This window comes from Microtus pennsylvanicus, chromosome 5 (assembly GCF_037038515.1).
Source record: "Microtus pennsylvanicus isolate mMicPen1 chromosome 5, mMicPen1.hap1, whole genome shotgun sequence".
NCBI classification, from domain to species: Eukaryota; Metazoa; Chordata; class Mammalia; order Rodentia; family Cricetidae; genus Microtus; species Microtus pennsylvanicus.
Genome location: NC_134583.1, coordinates 85,231,699 through 85,257,460, shown reverse-complemented (window position 1 = coordinate 85,257,460; position 25,762 = coordinate 85,231,699). Strand labels below are relative to the sequence as shown.

Sequence of the window (25,762 nt, the reverse complement as noted above, 5' to 3'; positions counted from 1 at the left end):
TGGGCTTGGGGGACTTCTTGGACACTTTGCAGTGATTCCGAGCCACCGATGCCATCATCCACAACTCATCATGCAGTCAATCCCCTCGGCATAGCATCTCGCTAAGAAGAGATACTGGTGTCAGACTCCAAAACCCACCGGTGCTCAGAGAGACAGAGATACAAATAGGACCTTGGGATTCTCAGCCATAGACGCCAGCATCCTGGGTGATCTGCCTGCCGCCTTTGTTTTTCTCTAATTCGAAGTAGGAGAAAAGCCATGAAGGAAACAATGGCCTTGAGAAACCTAGGCACCCGGAGCACCACATTCTAAGACACACAAAGTATAGACTGATCAGCCTGCTGCCTACACCGCACACGCTACCATCTCACCGAGCGCCAGAAACACAAGAGTCTACTGTCCCTGCTGCTCCAGCAGAGAACAAAGACACTCACGTCGGCCAACCCCAAGCAGGCTGGGGAGGTGGCACCATACCTCCAAAATGAACTCTCTTCTTGAAGCGGGAGTTCTCAGCCATCGTTCCTAACCTGGGTATGACCATCTCACTCAGACCGGTCCCTCGCCTCTTCCTCCTCTGGGTCCATGTGGAGAGTCCTCCGGGCCGGCCCCACTTACTATTCTCTGTTAATCCAGCAAGGAGTTAAAAAAAAAGTTGCAGTCTTCTATGTTCAGAATTTAAGGAGAAGAGGAGGAAAAAAAAAGAATAGATCACAGGACTAAGAAAGACAACCCCAGAGAGTTTAAGCCACGAGGAGGTTCACGGATTTGACTTTTGAAGATGGAAAATCGGGATCGGCTGAAAATTCGGTTCTTTGACACAAGTTGTAGCTGCAGACTGGAGCTGCATCCTTCCACTTCCTCACTGTACCGGGGACTTTTTTTTTCTCCTAGTGCCGGTTTCCATGGCAACGCATCAGTCACTAGTCTAAATAAGTACGGGTGAAGGACGCCTGAAAAACCAGTGCAATTACGCACGCCATTAGCAGGGAGAGGAAAATGATTCAACCACTATTAGCAGGGGCCAGAGGTGTCACTTACAGGCAGTGGCCGTCCTTGTCCTGAGTAATTGCTTTCTCATTTTGGAACACAGCATTTTCTCCACCCTGGTAGTTTTCCTGCTTTCTGTGCAGTGGACAGCAAGGTAGCAGCCACATCACCTCATGGAGCTGACGCCAAAGAGGAGGCCTGGGTCTCAGGGACAGTGTACCCTTCCAGGTGCTCGGGACTTCTGCTAACGCATGGGTGGCAGATCTGGGGCACATTCAGATATGCTGCAACTTCAGCCTGAAGGATCCTGGTGGGCGAACACCAGGTTAGAGCTCAGAGGCAGAGCAGGGGGCTGGGGTTCGGGGTGGGAGGTGAGCTGGCCATGTTATCAGTGATTTCCCACTCCTTCCATCCCCAGAGACTGAAGTCCCATAAGAGGGCAGAGAACCTTCTTCCATTTGCCATCTTTCATTTTTCCCTCTTAATTTGATAATTAAAAAAATCTTATTATGCTTATTTTTGGAAACAGAAGGTTTAGCTATGTAGCCCAGGATGGCCCCACTAGGCAGCCTCCTGAGTGCTGGGATAGCAGGTATGTGCCACTATACCTGGCCTCCCATTTTCAAAAGATAGCTATAAAGGAGCTTGCTGTTCAGCCTCTATGTCCTGAGCTGCAGGTGAGTTAGAAAAGGGTGGGAAAGGAATGTTCATCAAGTGTCCTTCTACCCCTGGAGAGGCTGAGTGGGTGGGGAGGGTCACGTCCCAGTCTCCACCTGTGTGACCTTGGGTACATCTCCAACTGTCTTGACTTGTTCGATGCATGTAAAATCGAGTCGTCCATAAGATGGGGTGGTACAGGCATGAGATACAGAGAGTGCATCAGCGGACACCAGGAGGACCGTAGGCACTGGGGAAAGTCTAACTTTGGTATTATCTGTCTCCAGGGCCTGTGCAGAGGTCTTAGAACCTGCTCCCTGCACTTGCCGGGCACAGACGACCTGTGGAGACTGTAGAGTTGGTGGCAGAATTTGCTTCTTGTTTGCCCACCATGCAGGTCTAGACGCTCTATAAACAGAAAGATGAAAAAATTGGGCCCAGAGGAGTTAGGTTACCCAACCAGTTAAGGCTGGACTCGGGACTAGAATCCTGGTGTTTTGGCCAGCTCAGGGGGATGCTGGGTAAAGACAGTGAGGCCACGCTTGTTGTTATAGCTTTATATGGCAATGGGTTCCCTTCTACTAGGGAGGCCTGGCCTATCCCGAGCTATCCCTTAATCCTCTCCTCTGTAGTTTAATAGAGGGTGCAGGCCCCCTCCCACAGACTTCCTAACTCTCTGGACCCCTTTCTTCCCTACCCTGCCCCCTGTGGTCTGACATGATCTGTGAGAAATTGGAGGGTCATAAAAATAGCCTGTGCCTGGCACGCGAGGGACCCAGGGGGCTGCTGCCACAACCGCTCACTGCGATTCTAGTGGGAGGCAGAAGCCGGAGAGACAAGGGTAAAAATAGCCAGGGTTTCCACGGAAGCTCTGCCTTCCCTCTCCAGGCCCGCCCTGCACAGCGGGCACATGTGATCCTCGAAGTCTTCAAGTGCACAGCTTAAGGCTCATGTCCTTGGAGACGCCCTTTCTCATCAGGAAGGTAAGGGGCACAGGGGCGTACATGGTGGAGTCTCTACCTTCCATGATTTCTTGAGGTCTCCCAAGTGAGGCTGGTTAAGAGGCCAGGAGTAGTGACTGAGGAGTTGCCAAAGAAGATAGGCTGCTGTCTGATCCCTGTCTGGTGTCTCTGGGCAAGTGTCTCAACTCTGGGACTCAGCTTTGCCATCTACCAGTGACGGGTGGGTAAATACAAACCCTGCTTCAGGACCAGTGGACTAGGAGTATTAATGCCAGCTCCACGTGGCAGGAACCAAGGACACAAGGACTCTGCTGCAGCCTTGGGTACATCTGTAAACACCTACCCAGCATCCCAACAGGCTTTATAAACTACAGAACCAGTGCTAAACACAGTGCTACTGTCCCTGCGGGTGTAGGACTGTGTTCTAGTTTCTTTTCTGCTGCTATGACAAAGAATCCCAAACAAAAGCAATTTAGGGGAGGAAAGCATTTGGTTTATACTTCGAGGACGCAGACTACCACCCAGGGAAGTCAAGGGGAAACTCGAGTAAGTGATCACATCCCATCCGCAGTCAAGATCAAAGAGAGAGATGCAGAACTCTGCCTGTGTGCGACTGGATTCTTTCATTCGTATACAACCAGGACCCCTTCCCCAGGGAACGGTGTCACCTATAGTGGGCTAGGTTAATTAATCAAGACAATCTTCCAGAGAAATGTCCACAGACCAGCCTGATCTAGACAATTTCTTAAGTGGGTCTCTCCTCTCAAGTGGTTTATAGGTCACTGCAAGTTGACAAAAACACAGGCTCTTTATCACAAAAGTAGACATGTCTCAGAGGTGTCTCTGTCTGTCTCCCCACATTCAGACAGATACTGCTAGGAACAGTGAAGAGCTCGCCTGATGTTCTATAATCACGGCCAACTATATTTAAGTCCCTGCTCTGAGGTTGGCTACTTCCGGATTAGAAGGTGATTAATGGAATTGTTGGCCCCTAGGACTCCTCCATCAGCAACAAAGCAGGGACGAGAAAGGGCTCCTTCCCAGAGACCAGGAGAATAAGCAGCCTGAGTGTGTGGAAGGCACAGAGGGCTTGCTAAGCTGGGCAAGCCTCAAACATGCTGGGAACAGAACAGCTGAACTCCACCCAGCCATTACACCCACGATCTCGGCGGACTCTGAGAGCTCCTGAGGAGGGTGGCTGGAGAAGGTAAGAGCAGTTGGTGTCTCTAATCACTCAAGCGCACACAGGACAGCATGTGCCAATGAGTGTGGGGACACATACACACACTCAGGAAAAGCGCACAAATATATGCACACTCTTGCAAATGCAGAGATAAAGTCACATGCACTTCTGTGCATACACATCTGTACACACACTCTTATAAATGTAAAGATACACACACACACACACACACACACACACACACACACACACACACCCGTGCACACCTGGGTAGAGAGAGATGAGAGGTTGGGATTGAGAATTCTTCTTTGGAGACAAGTCCTAGACTCACAGTTTTTCTTGCCTCCCTACCTTCCCCACCCAGCCCCAGTCTGGGGCCCCTGTCCTCACACCTCCACCAGTGAAGCCCAGGCATCAGCATCTCTGCAAACCAAAGCAGATCTTCTTAGTCCCCTGCGTTCCTCATCAGCACTCCTGGTCACCTGGGTCTCTTTCCATGGTGAAGGTGCCCCCTAGCATACCTAACTCTTGCCTCCCTAGCCGCCTGGTAGTTCACCTCAAGTTCTATTTCCGGTAAATTGTGTGTGGTGTGGTGTTTTCTGCTGAGTATAAACAGCTAGCTGTCTGTCTGCATGCATGGCTTCTTCAACTACCCAGCAGGGCATGACCCTAGGCCTGGGACCCAGTGCATACTGGGGCCTCTTGTGCTGGCAGACAATGGCAGCTAGGCCACTTTGTGTCCATCAACAACTTAGGGGCAGCAGAACTCACAATGACTCAGGAGTCAGTGCTGCTACCTGCCCACATTGGGAATGGATGCTTCCCTAAGGTCTGAAACCAATTAAAGAGCAAAGATGAGAACCATGGAGGGCAGCGGCAAGCTTCTGTCCACATCACCACGATGTAGAGGGGACCTGAGAGATGATGAGGTAAGAGAGACTTGCCACGGTCTCTGAGATCAGAAGACAAGCTCGCATTATGATTCCGCTACAGGGATGGCAGGTGGCTCAGCCAGGAAAGCCCTTGCCTTGCCACACAAGCACAGGATGGAGTTTGATCCCTAGAACAGAGCCCAGATAAAAAAGCTGGGCGTGGTGGCTCATGCTGGGTAGGTGGAGACAGGACGATCCTTGGTTCTTGCTGGTCAAACAACCCAGACTACTTGGAGAGTTCTAGGTCAGCCAGTGAGAGACACTGTCTCAAAAACAAAATAAAAAACTGAAAAGAAGACAGCACCAGGGGAATATCTGAGGATAACCTTGGTTTTCACATGCATCTGTGAAAACACATAGCATGCACACACACATATGCTTCAGTACAGAAGTATGGAAACCACGATACTGCTATGTGCCATGACCTTTCATAGATGGGAGACTCTAAGAGATGAGTGTGATGGCTCATGCCTGACATCCCAGCACCGAGAAAGCAGAGGCAAGAGTAGTTCAAGACCAGCCTTGGCTAGATAGCAAGTTCAAGGTTAACTGAGGTTACATGAACCTCTGTCTCAGAATAACAGTTAATACCACATCTTTCCTAGCTCAGTGTAGCTCACTCTGAAACTCATTAGTGTGGCTTTGTTTCCATGTGCACATTTATATGATTAGGCAACTGTAACAGGCAAAGATAAGTCAGGCAACGAATACTAGCTGGAGTGATTTTCTCTGCGCGTGGAAGCCGCATGAGCAAATGTTTCCCTATGATATTCATAAATGCCACTAACACCCCCCGAGCCAGCAACATTTAACCCAGCTGCAGTGGTTGTGTGTCATGCTTCCCATGAGTCACCTGGAGATACTTGGGGACTCCTAAATCCTGAGAGTGGCAGCTTAGACTCACCTTGGAGATTAGGGCTGGCATCATACAGACCCAGGGCTTGCCAGCCTGTGGTGCCCGAAGAGACAGTTCCTGGGGGAACATGCCTGTGTCTCACAGGGATGGAAGAGCCCACAGCCCCTACCAGGCTCTTTTTGGAACAAAGATGACAGTGGGCACTGTCCACATTCCCCGCATCCCACCAGAAGTCAGTGTCTAAGAAGACGCCAGAGCACGATAATTAACATATAGCGCTTTCCCCCTTGTCTGCAAGGACCCAGGACTCTGAAATATGCAGATGGTGTAGTATTGGCACAGGCCCTGCTCTCATCCTCTATGAATCAAATCACATCTGATGACTCGAAATGCCTAACACACTGAACATGACAGGCGATAACTATGTGCCACTCCGTTTAGGAACAACAAGAAAGAGAAACGTGGACGTATTTAATGCAGATATGGTTTTTCAAAAATTTCACTTTTGTGAATGTTTGTATAATTGTGCATGTGTGTGTGAGCACATGTGGAGGCTAGGAGTTGTCATTCCTCAGTCTTCCATCTTATTATTTTTTAAAGATGTATTATTACACTTGTGTATGTGTGTGTCTGTGTTCGATCCCCCATAGATGAAACTACATGTGGTTGTGAGCTGCCTGATGTGGGTGCTAGGAACTGAACTCTGGTCCTCTGAAAGAACAGCAAGTGCTCTTAAGTGCTGAACTACTCTCCAGCCTGCAACCCCACCTCCCTAGATCCCAACTTTATCTTTTGAGACATAATGTCTCCCTGGCCTGCAGAACACTGATCCAGACAGACTAGCTGGCCAGAGGACCCTAGTGGTCCTCCTGTCTCTGCTTCCCCACATTGGGGTTGGAGGCATGGCTTTTTACAAGGCTGCTGCCCACCCCTCCTTGCAAGGAAAGCATTTTGCCAAGTCAGCTTCTCCTCTGCCCTCTTTTGGTTTTTTTTGAAACCTGGTTTCTCTGTATAGTCTAGGTTACCCTCAAACAAGTAACAATCCTTCTGTCTCAGTCTCCTGAGTGCAGGATTGCAGGTGGGTACCACTGAGCCTAGTTAAACAAATATTCTCCACCTTTGATTGGCTTAACCCATGAAAGTAGAATCTGGGGTTTGGGGGTGGTGTTGGCTGGGGATGTAGACAGGATGTGACAAGCGGTCATGACAACAGCACCGTTACACCTACTTTTTCTTTCGGTCCTTATGGGCCAGCCAGTGAACAAATGAGGACACAGCATACGTGGGGAGTAAGAGATCACGAAGAGAGAATGGTGAACAGTGGGGTCCTTGAGCCACAGAAACTGTGCCCTTCCTCACTGACACCCAAGAAAACAAGACTACCCCTTGTCCTCACAATGGCCTTTAGCTCAGTGACGCCTCTTGAGTGACTGTGCACCCCTGTGGTGTGTGACATCATACACAGGTGACTATACCTGGAACTGCGCATCAAAATTACTCAAGTTGTGTCACAACAGCCAGAAATGTAAGACAGTGTTAAGAGTCCCTTCCCTTCTCTTTCTTGGGGTCCACTCTCAGCCACCATTGTGCCTTTGTAAGAGGAAAGCCACCCCTGCTTGTTCTGCCTCCCACATTGGGAACAGGTAAGGTCAGTGACCCAGGCCCAAGTATGTTAGTACACCCAGAGTCATCACTGAGGACAAACAGCCTCCCAAGGTCCTGTGATAGGGAGGTGGTGGCACAAACTCCCCCTTTCCCGTGTCTGGGGGCTGACTGTTCTAGGTTTCACGTGCACACATGTGTATGAACTGAAAGAAACCACGATGCATCAAGGCCGAGGAAACAGGGCTTTTCTGACTGTTGCACGCTGACACGTCTCACACCAATTCACAGGTTCAGCACAAGCCCTTCTCCTGTTTACTGTCCCATGCTACAAATGCTTTAAATGAAGGTTAATGAACCAAGCAGTCCATGCCAGGGCAGGGCAAGCAAGTATGCAGGCCTGCATCTTCTTCGCTCTGTGTATGATCTCCATGGAGACAGAGCAGAGCTTTGGGATCTATCTGGTTTTAGAGGAGCCCAGTCAACACCCAGCCTCCTCTGCTCACAGAGGACATGGGCGGGCCCTGTCTCTCCATCACAAGCAGGATTTTGCAGTATCCTTACAGGAGCCTGTGACCTTCCTTTGGGGTGAGTGGACAGATCACACCCTGATCTGTCACAGATCACAGGATGGTAGATGTCACTGTCAATCAACTCAGGATTCTCAGGAGTGTTCTCAGTCAATGCCAGGACCCCGGAGACCCCAGAGAAGAGCCCAGTGTGACTTCTGGGTGAATAGAACTCATGTCTACCCAGGGAAATGAGTAGTGACAAACTGTGAGAACCACACACTGTCCATCTTCAGGCTGTGGGCAGGGCCTCTCTGGGACTAGGAGGAGACCATGTTCTGCTTTGTAAGTGAAACTTAGTCCTAGGTACTTCTCACTCCACACACTGGCTGCATGAGCTGGTCACGAAGCAAGACCTGTCTCTAGAGGTGAGGTCAAAGGGCCCCTTGGTGGGAGATGGGGCTCTGGATGGAGGGATGTTGGTAAGAAGTCTCACACTTTGGGTAAGATGGGAAACTCTAATTAAACCCATTGGGTCACAAGTAACGAAAAATGAGCCTTAAACACATCCATTTAGAGGAGGAAGTGACATAAAGGCCACTCACTGTCAAGACCCTACAGGACACCTGCAGCCCTGGAGACAGGGTAGAGGCAGAGGCAGGGACCATCAACCTGGACCAGGTCCCCTTCTGAGATGCCAAGAGGTTCTGAAACTAGACAGTGGTGAAGACTGTGAGCGAGTGTGCAGGATTCCGCTGCCTAGCGTGGGCACCACAACACGCTGATCGATTCTGCTGGTAGCTGACTCGTAACTCAGGAAAAGTAAAACAGCAACGGAACCGGCAGACACCAGGGCTGGGAGGCCAAGGCTCTGAGCCTGCTGGTCCTGCATGACTGTAAGACCTCAACCCAGCTGATTAGGGCCCTCTACACCTCGGTTTCCTTGTCCCAACAGGTGCCCACCCAAGACAGGTGCTGTGAGGCTTGGGTACTGATGCCCAGAGAGCCCACAGAGGCTCCAGGGAAAAGGAGGAGGAGGAGGAGTAGGAGGAGGAGGAGGAGGTGGTGGTGGTGGTGGTGGTTCATGTTAGCTAGTGTTTTACAGTGCACAGAACTCCTGGATCAGAAGGAGTCCCCAAAGCTCTACGCACACAGTGAGACAGCACACACCAATTTATCAAACACTAACTCCTCAAGTCCTCTGTTGTCATGTCTTTTGTCTCCATGCATGTGCCTCTCAAGCCACGGGCTCTGTGATGTGGACCTCTGCCCTGCAGACACAACAGGCATCAGTCTCATGTCGCCCTTGTCCCCTTGCCAACCTTTGGTCTCACTGCTCTTACTACCTGGCTATCCCAGCCCGTATCCACCCAGATCCGCACTCTCTCTGGGTCTTTGATTGCGCTGTGTATAGCCCTCCACTCCCCAGCAGCAGTTTCTCCCTTCCAGCACTGATCAATGCCCCACGGTATCATCTGGCTCCTGGCTATGTTTCCAGGTTCAATGTCTGGCAGTTTCTGCTGAATGAGTGGCTCCGGAGTTGACTCTGTCAGACGTCACTGAAAGAGAGGTGACTAAGCTAGGAGGAAGGCAAGAGGGGGTAGACAGACATACAGAGACGTTCATCACAACTGAGTGGGCTCATCTGGGACGGGAGACATGAGGCTCTCTGGGAGTTCCAGGGATGGAAAGCATGGGAGCTTGACTGGAAGCATGAGGTGTGGGCTATCACAGCGGGGTCTTGTAGGATGAGTAGGAGTTCAGTGGGCAGAGGAGAAAGGTCCAAAGGTGGAATCGTCACTACAGTGATAATAGCTACTAATAATTAGTGTGAGGTGCCTCATCTCTGTCCCTTTCTACATCATCAATAAAGTCTTATTGGGAAAGGGAAGCCCCATTCACTGGTGTGTCCTCTGTGCTTCTGATTAGAGGAAGCGGCTTTGTGTGCAGGTGGTTACAAGGGCTGAAGCAGCCATGTTCTGCCCTTTAAGGGTGAGGTCTGGGTAGCTCTAACCTAGGAGACAGGGGAGGCTGGCCAGGTGAACTGGGGCACACAGAGCCCCACTTAAGATTGTTGGGAGAGAAGACTATGGGGTCTGGGGAGAGAGGTTAGGAGAAAGAACGAGGAAGATGTGGGGCTCTTATCACACATGAAGATAAGTGTGTGTATGTGTTTACGTTTGTGTGTGTGTGCATATGTGCAGAGAGAGAGAGAGATCGACCTAGAAAGGGAGTGAGTACCTTGAGATAGGTAAGGTGGCTCCCCTAAGCCCCCAGCTCTGGGGGTAACTCAGTGCCATTGCTGGGCCCAGCTTGGTAGGGTGTATCACAAGCTGGGGACCCCACAGCCAGGCTCAGTCCAGAGGTGGGCAGAAAGAAGAGAGAGACAGACCAGTAAGAGTTGGACTCGCTGTTGGGGATAGAGGTGGGGTGTGGGAAACAGGACACTAAGATCAAGGGCTTGAGGCCGTGCCGCCCTGGCTATTGTGAGGCACCCAGTGGCATGTCTGCCAAGTGAGAAGGGACTGCCTTGGCGTCCGATACTCCCAAGCAGGTGCCAGAAACCTCAAATTATTAAGTGGTAAGAGAAGCCAAACAATGTAAGTGATTTACTGATGGAGAGGGGCACCTGCCCAGGGACCAGGAGCGGTGGTCTGGAGGTGTTTGTCCAGCCCAGCAGGAGGGTGAGCTGCCCAGGGACCAGGAGGGGCAGTCTGGAGGTGTTCATCCAGCCCAGCAGGAGGGCGAGCCTCAGATGGGCTTCCCACGTGGCACAGACCAGGAGCCCGTCTACTGTGTCCTCGCTGAGGCAGATGGATCGGGGAGGACACAGGTATAGTCCTCCTCTGGCTGTCACCCCACTCCTGCCCATAAAGGATGCTCCAAACAGAACTTGGGCAGAGGGAGGTTGGCCATTCACTGGGTCCCAGGAGTTACACTGAGGCCATCCCTGGGCCCAAGGGGAAGGAAGAATTCTGTAAGAACCGAGATCTGGCTGTGCAGTGGTGGCAGAGGGTATTTTGAGCACCATGGGGAATGGGGTGGGGGGTGGGGCAGTATGCGTTGCCCTGGAGATAGCTACAGGCCAAGGCACATCTGCGCTCAGCTAGAGGCTGGGGAGACAGCTCAGTCAGTGATAGGCTTGACTTGTAAGCCTGAGAACCCAAGTTTGATGTTCAGAATCCACATAAAAATGCCAGGTGAGGTGGCACGTGTTTATCATCCTGGTGCGGGGGAAGCAGAGACAAGAGGATCCCGAGGCTTACCAGTCAGCCTCACCAAATAGCTGGGCTCTAGGCTAGTGAGAGACCGTGTCTAAAAGGAAGTGGTTGGCATTCCTGAAGGTGACACCCAAGGCTGCACTTTGGACTCTGCTCCAGGCCACAGCCACAAGCATGAACAGGGGTTCTCAAGGTGGCTGCGGAGGCGAGAAGTCCATGAGATGACTGGGCTGTCCCTTCTCGGTGCTGAGCCATCTCTGCATGAGCCTCTGGGTGACAGAGCATGACCAGGGTGACGTCAAGGATGCTCACACATCCTACAGTTGCAAAAAAGGTCTGAAGCTCAGTCCTGACCCAGGGCAACATCTGAGCCACAGGAAGGGACATAGCAGGGTCAAATCGACATAGAAATGGCTGCCTATGTGGTAACCCTGAGTGAGGGGAGCAGGTGAACTATCTCAGAGCTCCCCCATTCCCCCAGGAAGGGGACATGGAGTCCTACACGGAAGTTCTGGAGTTGGTGTCTGTTCTATTTCATTCTGGGCAGTTAAGAAACTCCTACCATTATAGCACAGTCATGGAGCCACAGAGAATGGCAGAGTCTGGACTTCGGTCTTCTGCAGGGGAGCAATGCAGCCCCCTGAGACAGAACCCCAGCTGATCAGTGGATCCCATCTTGCCAAAGCCACACCCCTGACGAAGGGATGAATTGACAGATATATAATGCGATTTCATCGCCTCCAGCAATGTCCAGGGTCAGGCAGCTGCTAGAAGCCGGAAGCCCATTCATTGCCCAACATCCTTCAGGGCCTCTGAGGTCCTGCAGTGAGTCAGTGAGGTCCCTCTGACTGGCAGATCACAAAGGTGGTTCAGTGGGAGATTCAGCCACCTAATCCTCAGCATCAGGATGCTGGGCTTCTCCAGGCAAGAGGAAGTTGGTCCCAGGCATGACCTCAGTCTGGTAAGGACATTCTCAATGTGTTAAGGATTCACCAAATGTCCCACCCACAGTCATGGGTTATCACTTTATAGTGGCTCTCATTCAGGGGACACTGGATTCAGGCAGCTAACATGTACTTGGTGGGAGAGAGCCAGGGGACAGAGTGACAGCTCAACTCTCTGTTGGTAGAAACTCTAGGCGATCCCCCGCTCACTAGAGTGGGGTCTCCATGGTGGTAGGACTTGTGTCTGATTCTCTCTTCTTTCAGCATCTAGAACAGTGCCTGGCACACTGACAGTGTTCAGTGCATGCTGAGTGAAGGGTGAGTCATAGACCACACTGCTGTGAATGAACAGTAAATCACAGGTTCCTGTGATGACCCAGGGGAGAGCCCAGCGATGTGTGCAGTCGGTGTGCGCTGAACACCACCCCAGTCTCCTTCATTCCACTGTGTCATAGTGGATTTCAACTTCGTGAAAGGACTTCCGATCTGCCTTTAGTCCCCGAAGCTTAGTGGTCCTTTCTACATCTCCTTCCTTCTGCTGTAAACAAAAGTGAGGCCACTCCACCCCTATGGCAATGCCATCAGAGGAGCAGGGATGGAAGCATCCTTCTCCTCCTCCTCGCCCCCACCCTCAGCTGATAGGCTCCAGCGAGTGGCATCAGCACTGGTTATTTTTAATCACACGATTACCCTGGGTCTTTGTCACTGAAACAGTTTAATTGGGAGCTGCAGCCTCCTACGGCAGGGTGGTGGAGGAAAACTGCAGCCAGCACACCCGGCGGCAGAGTGCCAAGGAACAGGGCCTTTGGCCGGCCCCTTCCGGATCAAGTTCTGGCATCCAAAGCCAGCCTGGTCTCCAGAGGAAGATGGGAGCATGCTGAGGCACCCTGGGAAGCTGCCCCTTGAGGAGCTGCAGCTGTGGTCAAGTGCCGTCCAAGCGTGGAGATGGATGGAAACTAAAGCCGTTTTGAGGGACACAAAAGGGAAGGAATGAACGTTACCATTATCTATCCATCCATTCATCTATCCATCCATCCTTCTACCCATCTACCAATTTACCACTCATCTATCCACCCACCCACCCACCCACCCACCCATCCATCCATTCATCCGTCTATCTATCTACCAATTTACTACCCATTGAACCACTCTTCCACCCATCTTGCCATCTACTATGCATTCATCCACTTGTCCATTAATCTATCCACCCACCCTCTATTCATCTATCCATCCAAACTCACCCATCCACTTACCTATCCACTATCCATCCATCCATCCATCCATCCATCCATCCATCCATCCATCCATCTATCCATCCAATCCACCCACCCACCCATACATCCATCTATCCACCCATTTACCTATCCATCAATCTACCCATCTACCATCAATCCACCCACCCCCACACAATCCATGTAACCATATACCGTCCATCCATATATCCAGCTGTTCATCTACCTATCCATATACTATGGACCCATCCATTTGTTCATCCATACATCTATTCACCCACCCACTCACCCATCTATCCATTAATCCATTCTTTCACCCACACATTCACCCATAAATCTACATACCATCTACCCACTCATCCATCCATCCATCCATCCATCCATCCATCCACTTACCCATTCATGCACCCATTCATCATTCATCTAATCATCCAACCTCTCATCCATCCATCCATCCATCCACCCATTCATTCATTCATTCATTCATTCTCCAATCCATCCCTTTATTCATCCACCATTCATTCATTAATTCTTTAATCTATCCATCCATCCATCTTAGATATTGGTACACTGTAAATGGCCAAACTCCTCTTTCCTCCACCTTTCGACTGATTCAAGTTCTGAAAGGTGTTACCTACTTCATCTGTGCCATCCCATCCATCTACCCAGTCCATGTATCCATCTTTCTACCTACCCCATTCATTCTATACATTCATCCATCTAGCCATTGATTCCACTCATTTGTCCATCCATCCATCTCATCCATTCATATATATATATATATATCCATCTGTTCCCACTTATCTATCCATCCATTCCCCGTCCAACTATTCCGTCCATCTATCAATTCCACTTATTTATCTACCCAATACATCTACTCATCTCTTTGCATCTATCCACACACACACATCTACTCCACAACTCTTCACTGAGCACCCACTCTCTCTAACATTGCAGCCCCTCCCTTTCCTAGAGGTGCTACCTTCCCACTGTGAGCATCTGCCCGGGTGCTTTCTGAGACCTCCACTGGGGTTGGCTTGTCCCCTGTCAGATTTATAATGTTTTCTCTGTCTCACCCACCATCATGAACTCAGCACCCTTGGGAGGACAGAGACTAAGAAAACCTACTGTGTGTGTGTTGGGTCCCATTGCCTGTGAATTCTCAGTAAGTAGCCATCCTCAGAGTCACCTAGCTGTCCTGAGGAGACATACTGACAAAGACAGAGCAAGGAGCGGAAACTAAAGAGGTTCCAGCTCGTGGAGTCCTCCCTTGGTTTTAGGATGTGAGCTTTGGGGTGGGGACCCCAAAACTTCAGAGGGACAGCATTAGTGCATGTTGCTCTGGCTTCCTCCTTGTCCAGCTGCACCTTGCTGAGTCTCCACCTCCTCATCCGTAAAGCATGAGCAAGGCAACTACCTTACAGGAAGGTGTGCTGGCTGTGGCCATTCTGACATTCCTTCCCTCGAGGCCACTGCCTGTCGCTGCAACACATCCTTGCAATGGCCAGGAAAGCAGACAGTCTGCAATACTCTGAGTAGCACCGCTCCTGGAGAGCTCCTACACACCCTTCAAAACTGAGATCATGCCACACACTGGGGCAGTTACCGTCTCCAGGCTCTGCTTTTCCCCCACCCTCTTGCTTTGCACAGTCGCGACTTAAAGACTGAAAGTAAAAAGGTGACAGTAAGCTGAGCATCAGTGTTCTCTCTCTGCTTCCTGATCTGAGGTGTGAACAAGCAGCCTCATACTCCCATTGCCATGGGGCTGTGTACTGCCGCCATGCCTTCCCTGCCATGATGGACTGTATCCCTTCGAACTTGAGCCAGGATAACTCTCCCTTCCTTGAATCACTTCTTGTCAGTGACAAGGAAAGCAACCAGCACACCGGGATCAAGGGTGCAGTGTGTCACCCCTCGTCCTTCCAGAGACCATCACAGACCATGACACGCCCTGCCCAGCTACCTTATTTCCTGACTACCAAGCACTGCGGATGCTGGCTTGGGAATGCACTTCCACCACATCTTCCTTTTATCTACAAAGAGCTGTAGCAATGGACCCAGTTGCTCTCTCTGGCCCCAGGGAACTTGCCAAGTCCTAACACACATGCCTACATGGTCCTCTGCCTGTTATGGCCTCTGACCCTTGCAGCTGCTAAACCTTGACCTAGGCCATCCTCCTACACCCACTTTCACCTTTTCATCCACAGAGGGAAGGCCAAGAGCAAGCTGACCCCAGGGTTATCCTGTTACAAGCTGGCAGAATCTTCAGCTTGAGGCTTCAGGGATCTCTCGCTCACCCCCAAATTCTGTGTTTGGTGCCCATGTGCAGATGGGGAGGCAAACTGGACAGAGTTTGTCCACAAACACAGTGGAGCCTATCACACACCTACAAGAGTGTGGCTACCCTAAGACCATGTGTAGGAACACAGATTCCAGCCTGACTCCAGTTCACCTCTCTCCTGTAGTAATAAGGAGCGGCAGGGCTGCGTCCCCAACACCCCAGCCGCCTGCTCGGCTAGCTTATGCCCTGAAATAATTACACAGACACTGTATTCATTTAAACACCGCTTGGCTCATTTCTACCTAGCCTCTCCTAGGCTAACTCTCGCACCTGAACTAGCCCATTTCTTATCATCTGTATAGCACCGGTCTTACCGGGAAGATTCTAGCCTAAGTCCATCCTGGGTCGGAGCTTCATAGCATGCATCTTCCCTGGAGCAGGGAGCATGGCGTCTATCTGAGGCATCTGCTCCAGAGAGGAGAGCTGTCGAGTCTGAGCTCACTTCCTCTTCCTCCCGGCATTCTGTTCTGTTTACTCCACCTACCTATGTCCTAACCAATAAAATGGGCCAAAGCAGTTCCTTTATTAACCAATGACCTTCCTCCATCACTCTCCTATGACCTTCTCTGGAGCCTGAGGCTCTGACATGGTGCCCTCCATTCTGCAGTGCCCTCATGGTGTTACCTGAGGCTCTACTGAGGATGTCTTCATGGTTCTGGCCTCTGCAAGTGTACTCATGTATGAACACATCCTCGTCCTCAGAACCTTCCCATGGGTCCATACATGAGAAGACATCTCTTCATAGGCACGGTTAAATAAGGGATCCTGAGCTGACAGCACTCAGGATCAAGTAGGATGACCCTAAAGAACAACAGTAGGCATTCTTCTAGAAGAAAGAGGGGCTCATGAACAGAACGGGATATCAGGTGAGCGCCGAGGCAGGAGGCTGAGTAATACAGCCATAAGTCTGAGGGCACCGGGATCCTCCAGGAACCAAGAGGCTGAAAGAACCTCACCAGAGCCACTCAAGGGGGCGCGGCATTTTCACACCTGGCCCTCAGGATGTGGGGTCAATTCCTCTCGTTCTGAGTCTTATGTCATCATGCCCCCTCATGCACAGTCATTTTCTTCACTGGCCACTGGAGACTCCTGTGTTATCCAGCGATTAAGGAACAGAAAGGTCCTCAAACACTCTACTTAGTAGACTTGTGAGCCCATCCTTCCAGCTACCACACTGTCCACACGGCCCTATAGCAGGCAGCGGCTCCTCCACGTGGGGTCCTTCTGGCTGCACCTCCTGCCCTGTATTCCTCAGTAAGCTACCTCCTCAGGACAGCCCTGGCTCTTGCACGGTGTTAGAGACCCAAGTCTTAGCCCCATCACACTTCATCCTCCTGTCCTTCCTCGTGTACCCAGCTTCTCTGAGCTGAGCAACCACCTTCTTCACTACAAAGACTTTAGTCCCGTCTCCCAGTAGGACTCCAGAGCAGGGTCCCCCACCATGCAGCTATGTCTGTCCTGTGCCTGACTTTCTCCAGGTAGAAACTTGACTATATTATAGCCGTACCATGAAAACCCAGCAAATGACACATTTGCATGCTATTTTAAATCACCTGCCCAAGGGCCTTTTACTGAATTCTAATGTCCACAGATCCAGGTCCTTCATCTGTTTTACAGATGAGCAGAGAGAGGCTCAGTGATGAGCTCAAGGTCATGGGCCAAGGTCAGCAGTAGAGAAGGTGTCTGATCTTGGAAACCCCCTGCTTTGCTTGCCAGAAAAGTCTATAGCAGCCTCTAGCTTAGAGCTCTGAATTTGCAACAACGAAAGCCCGTCTGTATTCCTAAAACCCCACTTTAGACACCAGACTAGGGACACGTGGTGACATGTGAGATGGTTCCACACTGTCCAGCTGCAGCCCCTCCCTCTCCAGCTCCCTCGCTGCAGGGAGCTCCTTGATGCGGTGGGATCCTCCTTGCTTGCCACCTGACTTTCTCTGAGGGTCAACAGAGTGCAGCCAGCTACTCTCCCTGCTCCTGTTGGCTCCAGGCAGAAAAACACAGTGAGAGAGGAGATGGCTAAAGGAGGCATGCAGGATGCCTTGGCCTCCTAACTGGCTGCCTGCAAGCTGACTCCCATAGTGTTCCTCTGCGAAATGCAGCAACAATGATGCCAACCCATCAGAACACCAGGCTCCATGGGACATAACTGCAAAGCCTGTGAGTGGTGACCACAGGCACAGGCTAAGTCATAAGGGCACGTGTCAAATTCTTTCCAGGATTTCCTCGAGTCCCACTGTCAGGATTGCCAGGAGCAAAGAGTCATGACCCCAGAGCCCAGAAGGAACCCACCCTTGCCCATGCATGCCTCTCCATGGGGCTCACTTCCCAGAAGCGTCCACGCCTGAATTGGTTCTGCCAATCTCTTACTCTCCCCAGTGCCCTGCTAGCCTGTGATGGCTGCAGATACAGAGCTCCATTGCTGGCATGCACCCCAGTACTGCTCACCACCTGTCTATCTTGGTCACCCAGCACCATGCCCAGCACAGAAGATGCCAATAACCATCAGAGGCAAATGCAGAATGGGAAAGGGGAAGGAGCAGGATCACTAGACAAATCCTAAGTGAAAGTAGCCTGGTGTTACCTTACCACCCACTCCATCTCTTGGTTAGAAAATTGAGAGAAACAGAGAGGAACAGAATGGCTGGATAGTGGTGTGCTCACACCACATCCACCCCCCATGAGATGCTGCAATAGTATAGCCACCAGCACAGCAAGTCCCCAGGGCTGAGACTCTCTGAATATGGGGTCTGAGATGGTTATCTCTGTCAACCTGACATAACAGAGAATCTCCTGAGAGAGGGATTGCCTGGATCAGATTAACCTTTGGGTGTGTCTGTGTGTGGGGGGGGTTGCCTTTCTTGTTAGTTAACCCAGACCACTGTAGGCAGCACCATTCCCTAGGCAGAGGCTTGCAGAACTGCATAAGAGTAGAGAAATCTAGCTTAGAGAAGCAAGCAAGGATGCGTATATTTTCTGCTTTTGACTGTGGACATGATGCAACTGGTTGTTTGAATTCCTGCTTTGACTTCCTCACAATGATGACCTGGGACTGTAAGTCATATAAACCCTTTCCTCCTCAGTGGCTTTTTTTTTTGTTTTGGTCAGGCTATTTAATCCAGTAACAGAAGTGAAAGTAGAATAATGCCCTTTTGGCTAGAGTGGGGAGGTCAAAGCAGGCAGCCTGCCAAGGTGATGTCTGACGCCTCTGGAGATTGCTGGCAGAGACAAGGAGAAACACGCGCGATAGAATCAGAGAGGGACTCAAGAGAGTCTGGGTGCTTAGTTTTCTAAGAAACATTTGACTGTCTCATCATGCTGCCTGGAGGTTGTGCCTGGAATAAAATGAGGAGGTGACTGACGGTCCTGAGCATAACTGTGGAGAGACTCCTTGCTGTCTGATGATGCAAACCTGAGGGCCCGAGTTCAATTGCTGGAGCCAGGTAAGGGTGGGGGAGGGAACAGATTTTCACAAAGTTGCCCTCTGACCACCACACGTGCACATATACACAACAATAATAAATAAAAAATAATTCAGAAATGATAAGGAACAAAGTACAAGGAGACCAGCTGGCGAGGTGGCTCAGTGGGTAACGGTGCCTGCCGCCAAGCTTGACATCTGAGTACAGTAGCTGGGAAGCACACGGTGGAAGGTGAGGACCAACTCCTACAAGCTGTCGTCTAACCTCCACATGCATCTATACACAAAATAAGCAAATTCAAAGGACAGACCATGCTACAAGCAACTCTGTTTGGATAAATTTGATCATTTCAGTTGCTACAGATTGAATCTTCAAAAGTTACAGATGTTTAAAACTCCCGCCTGAAGAAAGACATAGCACAAAGGGCCTTATGTTCCCAAACATTGTACTGAAGCTGTTGTGTAAAAACCACCCAAAAAGGCTTCTTCATCTGCATGTTTCCTGGTAGATTCTGCTAAACACCCCATACCTTTTCAGCCTGTTGGACTGTGTCTCTTGAACGGTAAGCTAAAAGAAACCCACCCTTCTTTAAGTTACTCTTTGTCAGAGGCAGACAGAAACATAAGAAAAGTGAAGAGTGTGAGAGGCTAAGACTCGAGGCTTGTGACTCTGAGGCTAGCCTGGGCAGCATGGCAGGAGCCGACTCTGGGGCTAGCCTGGGCAGCATGGCAGGAGCCGACTCTGGGGCTAGCCTGGGCAGCATGGCAGGAGCCGACTCTGGGGCTAGCCTGGGCAGCATGGCAGGAGCCGACTCTGGGGCTAGCCTGGGCAGCATGGCAGAAGCCTGCTCAAAAACAGAAAAGAAAAAATGCTATAACTTTCTTGAAACTAAATACAGAAATTCTCACCAAAATCCTAGGATTTTGAAAACCATCAATACAGAAAGGGGGTAATGTGTGACATTACAGCCACGCACAGTTTATGCCAGGAATGCAAGGTTGATTCAGTGCAGATGATGCTGTACGTAACAGCCCAGCAGCTTCACGTCCCAACCGACCTCTTTTAAGTTGAAATTTCTTAAGCTGAAAGTACACTGAGCACTTGACTTCTGGCATCTCCCATCAAAGTCACATAGCACACTGCAGGGTGGCCTGTGCCTCCGCAACCATGGACCCACTGGGAGCTGCATTCACCGCCCTGCCCTGAATTGCAGAAGTTCATACTTTTCCCACGTCACTAGCTCAGGACTCACAAGGCAGGATACTGTGTCTGCTGAGTGCCTATTGCCTCCGTGTCATCCGTAAAATTAAAGAGAAATCATTAGTTGAGGCCTGTCTAGTCCAAAGGATATAAACTAATCTATAAACAAATGAAGGAAAAGGAGATTCTACCCAGGGTCACAGAACACATGCTGGGGAAATCCCTGGTAGCCACAGTGGTGCAGCTGGTCACAGGCCTCCTGCTGAGGTCCTGGAGAGCCAGAGCAGGACCCAGGTTCCTGCAGGTAAAGCACAGGTTCTGAATCCCCAGCCCAGGGATGATGTGAATAGCAAAGACCAATGAGAACAGTGGAGCTAAGATCCAGGTGCCCAACCAGTGGGACCCCCGAGACACAGCCTGTTGCTCACAGATTTCGGTTACTAACTGGCAATACCAATGTGTACCTTGAGAACGAATACATCCTTGGATGTGGAGAGACACTGACTATGGGGACATTTGGGTCTCAAGGACACACTACTAATCCCAGAGTGATAGCAACTCTGAGGGTGAGCTAATAACAAGATAAATCATCATCATCATCATCATCATCATCATCATCATCATCATCATCATTATCATCACCGGTAACAGCAGTAACACATTTGAATTGCAGCCATCCCTGGATACCCATAGGTTTTTCATCCAAAATGCTGTGGACAAACTGAACAACGAGAATTTTTTCTTTGTGAATCTTCCCTGAATGACACGGTGCAGGGCGGGGGTGAAGCACAAGCATGAGGACCTCAATTCATATCCTCATCATCCACATAATAAGCCAGACATGATAGCACGTGCCTAGAATCCCAGCCCTAGGAAGGAGCGACAGGTTGATCTCAGAGGCTGGCTGGCTAGCCTGTCTAGTGGAAACAGTGGGTCCAGGCTCAGGCAGAGACCCTGTCTTAACACAGGAGGTGGAGAGGGATTGATGAAACTACCTAATGTTGATTCCTCTGGCCTCTGTGTGCACATGGGCCTGCATACCCCGACACAAGCCAGTACAGCACAGTGTTAGGTGATACACAGTGTGGAAAGCTGACTCACAATGTATGGGAAGGCTGTGCAGCACATATACAAGCAGCAGGCCATTTCCCACGGGAGACTTGGGCATCTGTGGATTTGGTTCCCTGGGGTCCTGAGCCTATCCCCTGAGGATGCCAGGGAACAACCATCTTTTGAAATGCTCTGCAAGTACCCTACGTATAAACACCAAGTTCAATGGCACACACAAACAACTCAGTCACCTCGATTGACAACCACTACCAACAAGCCAGTATGGTGGCACTGCAACCTCTCTTGCCTGCTCAGTTGATGCTAACAAGTGAACCTGGTAGTTCTGTGTGTGAGGAAACTGAGGCACTGAGAGGATATGTTGCCCATGCATGAAGGCTGAGGCTAAGGATGGATTTGAATCTGGGTACCCATTCAGGTTGGCTGGTCCTTCACTACAGAGGCCCAGACTGGGCTGCTCCAGGGATAAACCTGGGAGGAAGTTGGCTGGGAAGGGCTGTGTAGACACGCACTTGTCCCATATTGCAGAAGCATCCAGAAGAGATGAAACCCCTGGAAGTTTGTTTTCTGTGCTACAAAGGCAGCTAGGCGTCCCTGCTGACCCCTCTGTCCTCATTGCCTGCAGACTACCCGTTTCCTCAGCATTCCTGACACACAGGGAGACCCCAAACAAAGCCGGGGTCCCTCCTGGTATATTCCCAGCCCAGACTGGACTACAAATGCAGCAGTATGATCACGGGCCCGGATGTAGCTGGCAAGACTAGGTGCTTCTCCCCCTGAATGTCTTCCCACTGGGACTCTCCGAAGTCAGGCTGGCCAAGGTCTCTTTTTGGCTTCTGCACCCACAGGCTGCCATCTAGTGGTAACAAGGCGGAGATGCAGTGGGGAGCAGGCTCACAAGCAAGCTCTCCTAAGGACAGGGATTAAAGTTTGGTTGCCTCCTGCGGAGGGCACGGGTGTCTGTGCAGCCTTGGGAAGGCACCCAATCTCTCTGAGCTTTACCACCACTGATGGACATACGGAGATGGATTCTGGCTGTCAGGGCTGTCTGCAGCCCCAGTGTGAAAGGAATATACGGCATACCCTTAGTCTGCAAGAAGTCAGTGCAGTGGGCAAGGCCACGACGCCTCCTGTCTAAGGACAGGCATCTTTCTTCCCTCCCGAGACTGAGGGGCGTTGCTTCCTTAGATGCCCAGGTTTTAGTTATAAGGATCATTGGAAAATGAGTGACTGGCCACGTGGCCTCCCTGAGCCTTAAAAATCCTTTGGTGACACATGAACAATGTGGGATTAAGGAGGAGTCGTGGACAACTCTGAAAACGTCAAACTGGAGCCCTGGGGTGCATAGAGGTGGGCCAGGGGGTGAGTGGCGGGACCCTCCCACTGCCTGGTGCATGCACACAGGGCCTTGGTCATGCTTCTCAGGAAAGGCAGTGAGGCCACCATTACATTGAAATCCCATTTCCAGCCAAGTAGGCTGGTAGGGGCCTGGCTGCGTTCAACTAGACCTTGTCTGTGGGTCTGGTGGGCTCCATGGGGCTAACATGACCAGAAGCCAATCCCTTATAGTGGTGTTACATGGAAGAAGATGCCATGCTAGTAAGATAGGGAGGGAGCCCTCATATACAGCATGCATGTTCCTCGCCTGCTCTCATGGCTTGAGCAGCCCCTGTCCTACCGTCTCTTAAAATAGCTATAGGGGAGCAGGAGCACAGCACACTAACTTTGGTTGTTGTTATAGTCATTTAGACTATAGAGCAGGGACTCTACATTCCCAAAGCTGCCACCTAGAGGAGGGCTTGGGGAGCTAAAATGTTCCCTCTGCTGAGCATCTGGTACCCAGCCCTGCTGCAGCAGCCCCCATGGGCTTGCTCTAAAACTGGAGACCACGGGGATGGAGCCCTTGCTTTACCCTGAAGTCTCAGCTGTTGATTGTTCTGAGTGGAGAAGCCGCAGCCCTGACTGCTGAGACTCCTGTGGATTTCCCTGGGAGATGCGGTTACCACATGGCTCATCTGCCCAGGGCAGCACATGGTCTGCCTAGGTGTAGGATGATTCAGAGCTGTGTGTGGAATCCTGCAGCATCTTCCTATTCTCAGCATGATGGTGTCCTAACTATATCACTGTGACCAATCGCAGAAACAATACAACCCCAACACCAAGTCCCCAGGTCCTTCAGAGACCCTGGGGATATACAATCAGTGTTGGGGTCTCCTGTGACCTCAGTGGCTTGAGTGGTTTTCCTATACCCATGAAAACAGATCGCCACGGATAGGGCACCTCACAGGACAGGCATTTAGTATTTCACTTTCCAGAGGCCGGACATCAAACTCAGGCATGGCCAGGCCAGTCTGTCCCACAGGCTCTAATGAGAGTCTGCTCCAGCCTTGTGCCAGCTTCTGGTGACTGGCACCAGCCCTTGCTGTCCCCTGACTACTGTCCAAGCATTCTAGTCTCCTCCTCCATCACGTTGTGACCTTCGTGTCTCTGCCTCTGTCTTCATGCACCTCTGTGTCTTTACTTGTCCACATCTCTCTCTGTCCCTTGACACAGGTTCTTCTTATACTTTCCAGGCAGCTCCAGCTCCTCTGGGTTTTCCCAGCATACTCTCAGCTTCCAAGTACCTATCCTATGTCGATCACACCCACTTTTTATTTCCTTTTAAAATTAAAAAAATTACATTTTAATTTATACATTGTGTATATGTGACTGTATGAGCCAGAGTTCACACGAGGAAGTCAGAGGACAACATGTGGGAGTCAGTTCTCTCCTATCATATGGGTTCACAGAACTGAACTCAAGTCATCGGGCTTAGCGACAGGTGTCTTCCTCATGGCCCATCTCACTGGCCACACCTCCTTCTCTTACAAAGGCACCTGCTATTGGGTTCTAGGAAAACCAGTTAGACTTTCAACAACACCTACCTTTTGTAGCCTTAGGGATGGAATCTGGGGCCTTGCATATGCCAGCCTCTACCTTAGCACCCCCACCTGTGGTGGGATAATTGTACACGGCATGAAGATGCATTACTGGGATTGGTTTAATAAAAAGTTGAATAGCCAAGAGCTAGGTAGGAGGTATAGGTGGGACTTCCAGGTAGAGAGAGAACTCTGGGAAGAAGGAAGGAGGAAGCGGGGTGGGGAGTACAGAGATGAGATAACAAGCTATGAGCCAGAACGTAGATTAAAAAATATGAATTAGTTTAAGTTATAAGATAGATAGCTAGGAACAAGTCTAAGCTAAGGCCGAGCGTTCATAATTAACAAGTCTCCGTGTCATTATTTGTAAGCTGGTGGTTCTTATGAGAAAGTACTACTACACTCCCCGCCCCCCTTTTGAGACAGGAATTTGCTGCTGAGTAGCCAAGGCTGGCTTCTGACCTGGGCTTCTCCCTCCCCAGTCTCCCAAGGACTGGATTACAGGTGTGTGCAACCATGCCTGGTCCTCTTTTTCCTAGGGTAATTGTTGCATGGTCTGGAGTTGGGGAGATATATGGTCTCTCAGCCCATAGCAGGCTCTCATGAAGACTCAGTGCATCCTCATAGGGAACCTGTAGAGAGAGCGGGTATGGCGTGTAGAGGGCGTGTAGAGGGCATGCAGAGAGCGTGTAGAGGGCTGCAGAGGGTTTGTAGAGGGCATGTAGAGGGCGTGTAGAGGGCTGCAGAGGGTTTGTAGAGGGCGTGTAGAGGGCGTGTAGAGGGCTGTAGAGGGCGTGTAGAGGGCGTGTAGAGGGCATGTAGAGGGCATGTAGAGGGCTGCAGAGGGCGTGTAGAGGGCATGTAGAGGGTGTGTAGAGGGCTGCAGAGGGTTTGTAGAGGGCGTGTAGAGGGCGTGTAGAGGGCGTGTAGAGGGCGTGTAGAGGGCTGCAGAGGGTGTGTAGAGGGCGTGTAGAGGGTGTGTAGAGGGCTGCCCAGGGCGTGTAGAGGGCTGTAGAGGGCGTGTAGAGGGCGTGTAGAGGGCGTGTAGAGGGCGTGTAGAGGGCGTGTAGAGGGCATGTAGAGGGCGTGTAGAGGGTGTGTAGAGGGCTGTAGAGGGCATGTAGAGGGTGTGTAGAGGGCTGCAGAGGGCGTGTAGAGGGCGTGTAGAGGGCTGCAGAGGGTGTGTAGAGGGCTGTAGAGGGCATGTAGAGGGTGTGTAGAGGGCTGCAGAGGGCGTGTAGAGGGCGTGTAGAGGGCTGCAGAGGGCGTGTAGAGGGTGTGTAGAGGGCTGCAGAGGGCGTGTAGAGGGCTGTAGAGGGCGTGTAGAGGGTGTGTAGAGGGCATGTAGAGGGCATGTAGAGGGCTGTAGAGGGCGTGTAGAGGGCGTGTAGAGGGCGTGTAGAGGGCTGCAGAGGGTGTGTAGAGGGCTGTAGAGGGCTGTAGAGGGCTGCAGAGGGTGTGTAGAGGGCTGTAGAGGGCTGTAGAGGGCGTGTAGAGGGCGTGTAGAGGGCGTGTAGAGGGCTGCAGAGGGTGTGTAGAGGGCTGTAGAGGGTGTGTAGAGGGCGTGTAGAGGGTGTGTAGAGGGCGTGTAGAGGGCGTGTAGAGGGCTGCAGAGGGCGTGTAGAGGGCGTGTAGAGGGCGTGTAGAGGGCGTGTAGAGGGCGTGTAGAGGGCTGCAGAGGGTGTGTAGAGGGCTGTAGAGGGCATGTAGAGGGTGTGTAGAGGGCTGCAG

General features: G+C 51.1%; 1 protein-coding gene across 13 annotated transcripts in view; it reads right to left on the bottom strand.

The window, feature by feature from the left end:
• The window catches only part of Shank2 (SH3 and multiple ankyrin repeat domains 2), a 443,257-nt gene that overhangs the window by 183,663 nt on the left and 233,832 nt on the right, over positions 1 to 25,762 (bottom strand). Inside the window, exon 1 of one of the 13 annotated variants that reach the window (XM_075972904.1) lies at positions 475 to 773. The exons of the other annotated variants lie outside the window; for them this stretch is intronic. Within the exon in view, the coding sequence (XP_075829019.1) occupies positions 475 to 541 (67 nt within the window). The 5' untranslated portion in view covers positions 542 to 773. Of the gene's footprint in view, positions 1 to 474; positions 774 to 25,762 lie in introns of those variants that run through there. 13 annotated transcript variants of the gene reach the window in all.